General features: G+C 41.7%; 1 protein-coding gene across 1 annotated transcript in view; it reads left to right on the top strand.

Moving 5' to 3' along the window:
• The first annotated feature begins 5,566 nt into the window (after positions 1 to 5,566).
• Positions 5,567 to 6,022, top strand: part of LOC114631286 (zinc finger protein 773-like) — a 5,654-nt gene continuing 5,198 nt past the window's right edge. The window contains 1 exon segment of the mRNA XM_028779587.1: positions 5,567 to 5,689. Coding sequence (XP_028635420.1) covers positions 5,600 to 5,689 — 90 coding nt within the window. The 5' untranslated portion in view covers positions 5,567 to 5,599.

The raw sequence follows: 6,022 nt of genomic DNA, 5'->3' as shown, positions 1-6,022 counted from the left end.
TGTGTGTGTGTGTGTGTGTGTGTGTGTGTGTGAAAGTATGTTTCTGTGTGTATGTATGACTCTGGATATGTCTTATATATCTATATGTATGCATATATTAACTTTGGAATTCAGAAGAAGTTAGGAAGTAAGCTGTTCTGTGTGTCCTGGAAACAGTAGCATTTTCTTCCAGAAGAACCTCCAGTGTTGTTAACCACTGAGCTATGTCTTCAGGATGGTACACAAAAATGTTTAACTAAATAATGAACTGAAATTTTATTAAAATTTAAATAAAGAAGTTGTTTAAAATCTGTAAATGATAGAAGTTAGCGATAATATTGAACATGTATCATCAGTTTCCAATTGTCCAGTACACACTAGATGTCAGAAAGTGAGGCACATGTGGTTTACATACACATAGTGGATTGGTATCCACATTAGAATAAGGACATGTGATAGACACATTGGACATAAAAAGAGAGGATGGCTACTTGGATAGAGAGGCCTACTCAGTAACATTTGGCTTACAAATGAGGGTGTTGGAGAATCAAGAACCAGCAAAACACAGAGCTACATGTGTTTGAAATTGCTACAATGAATCCCATTAAACTGTATTCTACAGAAGAATGACATCATAATTGTGATGAACAGTTTTAATACTGTATTGCATGCACAATGTAGAGCACTGGACATCGTAAATGCAATTTCTTTTGTTTGTTTGTTTGTTTTGTTTTGTTTTTTTCGAGACAGAGTTTCTCTGTGTAGCCTTGGCTGTCCTGGAACCCACTCTGTAGACCAGGCTAGCCTCGAACTCTCGAACTCAGAAATCTGCCTGCCTCTGCCTCCCAAGCGCTGGGATTAAAGGCATGCACCACCACCACCCGGCCGTAAATGTAATCTTTAAAGAGGAGGTTTTTTTAGCTATCTGTGACTGATTACCCTGGTTATAGCCCATATAGACTTCTTATAGACTAAGAAGTACAGTTCATCACAGAATCAGTGATCATGCTACATTCTTATTTTTAAAGGATCATCAAGAATCAGAGAATAATACCAACTCTGTGTGGCTCATATCACATGCTAAAGAACATCTGTTAGCCTCCACACAAAAGAATTGGACCGTATTTACCTTAAACTCTACATAGGCAGTGACACACATCTAAGGAGGTTCCTATGCCCACACTCATCTGTACATTTTTCCGCTATAAAGGCATATTATAAAATGAACTTAAGAGACTGACCACAGAACAGTCCTGCCAAGATATGATGTAATGTGATGGCAAATCTTCACTTCTTTTTTGTTCTACCACTCCAAACCACCTAGGCTCTGCAAGTGAACATCTGCTGCAGCCTTCCATGACACTTGACCAGGACACAATCTCCTGTGTAAGCAGTTCTTCTCTTCCTAACCAGCCTCCCTTTCTCTTTCCTTTATCCCAGCTCCTTGATGCCAGAAGTCACATCTTGTTACCAAAACAAAGAGCCAGTGCTGAGGAAATGATAGGATGAATGCAGATTTTTATTTCACCCTCTGATTCTCACCATCCAAACTCCCAGTTTTTCTCCCAGTGCAGTAGCAGACATTTGGAAATGAGTTCCCTTTACTTTCTACCCTTTAATCCAAAGATACTGAATGAGCCAATACTAGTGAAAGAGGATCTTCTCCCCCTGTCTTGTAACCACTTCAGAAACCTAGTCTATCCCCACTCCTAAGTGTCACATCCTAAGGTCTCAAAACATGTTTTAACTGGAATGCACAGTATCCAAACATATTAGGCAAATAAAAAATTTATTTTTGGGCAACACACATTCATGAAACTCTCCATAAGTCAAGAGAAGAAGCATAAACGAAGAAATATAACACCCATTCAACATAGAAAGAAACAAATGGCAGCATCTAGAACTGTAATCTATCTTTCTTTTTCTTTCTTTCTTTCTTTCTTTCTTTCTTTCTTTCTTTCTTTCTTTCTTTTTTTCTTGGTTTTTCGAGACAGGGTTTCTCTGTGTAGCCCTGGCTGTCCTGGAACTCACTCTGTAGACCAGGCTAGCCTCAAACTCAGAAATCCGCCTGCCTCTGCCTTCCAAGTGCTGGGATTAAAGACGTGCACCACCACTGTAATCTTTCTAATCTTCTATGTCTAGACACCAGCATTAAAACACAATAAAAAACAGGAAGGACAAAATATCTCTTGTAGAGCCCAGAAACTCTACCAAAGTCATCCAGGAATATTCCAACTTAGATAACACACAAAAAAAGGAAGTTAAAAGATTGTTTATAAATAAGATAGTTGTTTTTAAAAATCATTTTATATATTTACATTCCAAATGCTGCCCCCTTCCCAGTTCACCATTCCCAAATTCTTCACCACATCACCTTCCCTTTGCTTCTGAGAATGTGCTCCCCCAACTATCAACCTACCCCACCTCACATCCACCAGCATCCCCCTTCCCTGGGATATCAAGTTTCTACAGGATTATGCAAATTATCTACCACTGGGGCCTGACAAGGCAGTCCTCTGCTACAAATGTGCCAGGGACACATACTAGCTATGTATGTTCTTTGGTATTTATTTGGCTTAGTCTCTGAGAGCTCCCAGGGGTACTGGTTAGTTGATACTGTTGCTCTTCCTCTGAGGTTTCAATCCCCTTCAGCTTTATATTGTATATAAAGAAAATGATGAAGAAAAGTAAGTAGTGTGTTATTTCTATTCCGATGACTTTCTTACAATTCTACACAAACATAATCCGTTTTAGTCTGTTTATGAAACCCATCTGTTAAATCTGGTAGCAACAGTAAAACCCTCTTCACAATCCATTTCGATATTTTAATGTGTTTGCATATTCAATGAAATGTTCCTGAGAAGTTTGTGCACTGTATTGATTTTTTTAGGTGTATTTATCATTTCATGTATCTGAATATTTTACCTGCACATTTGTATTGTATATAGATCATGTATGTGTCTGATTCTTTGGTGCCCTCAGAGGTCGGACAGAAGAGGGCATTGAATTCCCCTGGAACAAAGTTACAGACAGATATGGACTACGTGGTGAGTGCTGAGAATCAAACTGGGGTCCTCTCCAAAGTCAACAAGTGTTTTTAGCCTCTGCACTCTTCAGCTCCCAGCACACTTTTTCCTGTTAGCAGACAGTCATCGGGTTCATCCACTTGAAGTAGAAGGGCTCCTTAGGTTCTCTTGTGCTCTCTCACATACCTGAAAAGCTCCCTAGAAATAGGTTCACTTGACAATTTATAGTCAATCCGATGATGTCTTTATAGCTTCCCCTCTATCTGTGTCGCTCTCCTTAGGCAATAGTCTCTTATCCTCACATTCTGAATTTCCTGAAGATTTATAGAGTATACTATAAATTTTGCTATAACCATATTTTGTTTTGTTTTGTTCTGTTTTGTTTTGTTGTTTTTCGAGACAGGGTTTCTCTATGTAGCCCTGGCTGTCCTGGAACTCACTCTATAGACCAGGCTGGCCTCAAACTCAGAAATCCGCCTGCCTCTGCCTCCCAAGTGCTGGGATTAAAGGCGTGTACCACCACTGCCTGGTGCTATAACCATATTTTATAATATGTGTATCAGATTCATCCATAAAAGTTCAGGTGACAGTGGCCAGCTCCACTTTATGGCTCAGATTAGAATACTCTAGAATCTACTTTTCTAATATGTTTCTAGATAATGATTTATCTACTATTATCAGCATCATCAGCATCAGCATCATTGTTGGTTTTCATGACAAGGTTTCTCTCTGTAGCCCCCTGGCTGTTCTGGAACTCTCTTGTAGACCAGCCTGGCCTCAAACTCAAAGATCTGCCTGCCTCTGCCTCCTGAGTACTGGGATTCAGGACATTCGCCACTACCACCCGGCTATGATTATTATTTTTGTCATTAATAGTTTATCTTTATTATTTTGGTGTTTTGAGACAAGGTCTTTCTATATATTCCTGGCTAGCCTGGAACTCACTGTGTAGACTAGGCTGTCCTCAAACACCGCTTGCCTCTGCCTCCCCTGAGTGCTGGAATTAAAGACCTGTGCCACTACACCAAGCTTTATGACTTGTTGAAGGATATCTGATCATGTTATGAACTCCTACGATTGTGTTATTTACTGGAAAAAAAACTGTTTTCAGTTGTGGTATGTACCTTTAATTCAAGAGCTTTCTGCTTGAATATTGTAGGCAAGATTGAATAACGTCAACCACAGGTCAAGAGGTAGAGCAAGCAACTAGTTGACAGGAAGTGAACATAGAATGATTAAGAAAAAAAACATATAGAGAAAAAGGGAGTCAAGAGGATGGATAGAGACACACAGGAAGTAGAAGGAAGAAACGTCCATTTTAAAGGAGGTTTGCTTTTGTTGTTGTTGTTGTTTGTTTTTTTGTTTGTTTATTTGGTTTTTTGGTGATATCGTAAGAGAGGAGATGCTGTCTGGGATGTTGGCTGAGGAAGATCGCAGCTGGGTGCCTTCGCTGCCTCCCTGAGCTACCAGGCTTTTACCTGAGCAACTGGCTCCTGAATCTTCAAATGTAAAATCGGACAATTGAGATTTTGTTTAAAAAAAAAAAAAAGCCAACAACAGTGATTTATCTCCTGTGCTTCAGTTAAGAAGCAAGAGGCTTCCTCTCATGGTCCCGATGCTTTACTATGCCAATCCCGGTTCATCACCACCGCTTCCTCACAGCAAGCTGTAGCCTAACAGAAGGGGGCTGGGTATAAAATGACCACTGATGCAGAAAGGACAATATCGGGGCTTTTTCTAGCATATCACATGGTCAGTAGCAATACTGATTCCCACCTTTTCCAGAATCAACACTCACCATCCAGTTCCAGAGTGTTCCAGAATGGCAGAAATATTTCATGATCTCTTATCTTCTGGAGTCTCCTTAAACAATGGGGGTTGATTGTTACTCCCTACTGAGATGAGAGTGGGGAGAATCAGAGAAACAATAGTAGGATCAAAGGCAGCAGAGGAGCATATAATGAGGGCTACACCTGTCTGTGTGTGTGCACGTGCGTACATGCCTCTGTGTGAGTGAGTGGTGTGTGGGTGTATGGGTGGGTGGGTGGGTGGGTGTGTGCGCGCGCTACCTTGCCATAATGGACACCTATTAGACCCATGAGAAAAGACAGGAATACAGGTGGAGGTGAATGGATAGTGGGTCTTGGAATTGAGCAGACCTGTTTTCAAAATGCAGACTGTTTCTACATCTTTCTTTATACATCAGATATGATATCGTCACCACTGGCTTTTAAGCTGCGCTTCCTTCTGCTAAGGGAAATTTGCTAATGCATACTGGAGTCAGACCCATGAACCCACTTTATTCTATCCTTGATGATCAGGGAGTTGATACACTGGTGCATCTGTGGGCAAGGCAGTGTCTCCAGGAGTCTCTTTAAATCCTTGCATATCGCTTCTCCTGCTTAAATCTCTGCGGCAAGTCTCCGGGGTGCATGCTGTCTGAACTACATTACCCAGAAGGGACAGCGCAGAAGGGCTTAACCAATGGAAACTGGCGCTTCCGTGGGCTTTAACAGAAGAGTTAAAAAGGGAAAGGAAGGGAAAAAACAAAGGGGCAGGAGTTAATGACTGCGTGCAGATGATTATCTTCCGGGATGCTTGCGTCAGATCAGAGGAAAACTGGTTTTACAGCTCGCTGTCCAGGAGTAGAAGGTGCGAGAGGAGCTAAGCTTTGTCCTCTGTGTTAGTATTCTGTCTAAACTCCACCTCCACAGTTATCTGGCAATAGCCAGGTATGCTCTTTTCCACAGTTACCTGGCAACAGCCAGGTAGGCCTGCCCACTATAAAAGGGACTGCTTACCCCCTCCTCTCCCTTTTATCCTCTCGCTCCCTTGCTCTCCTGCTCTCTTGCCTCCAGCTTCTCTCTGACCCCTCGCTCCTCCCCCCTTCCCTTCCCCCTCTCTCCACGTGGTCATGACCAGCCTCTACTTCTCTGCGCTCTCTCTCTCTCTCTCTCTCTCTCTCTCTCTCTCTCTCTCTCTCTCTCTCTCTCTCTCTCTCTCCTCTCTCTCTCTCC

Source organism: Grammomys surdaster, unplaced genomic scaffold, assembly GCF_004785775.1.
Source record: "Grammomys surdaster isolate TR1022 unplaced genomic scaffold, NIH_TR_1.0 355, whole genome shotgun sequence".
Classification (NCBI taxonomy): Eukaryota; Metazoa; Chordata; class Mammalia; order Rodentia; family Muridae; genus Grammomys; species Grammomys surdaster.
The sequence above is the reverse complement of the archived record's forward strand: the minus strand, read 5'-3'. Positions and strand labels throughout refer to the sequence as shown.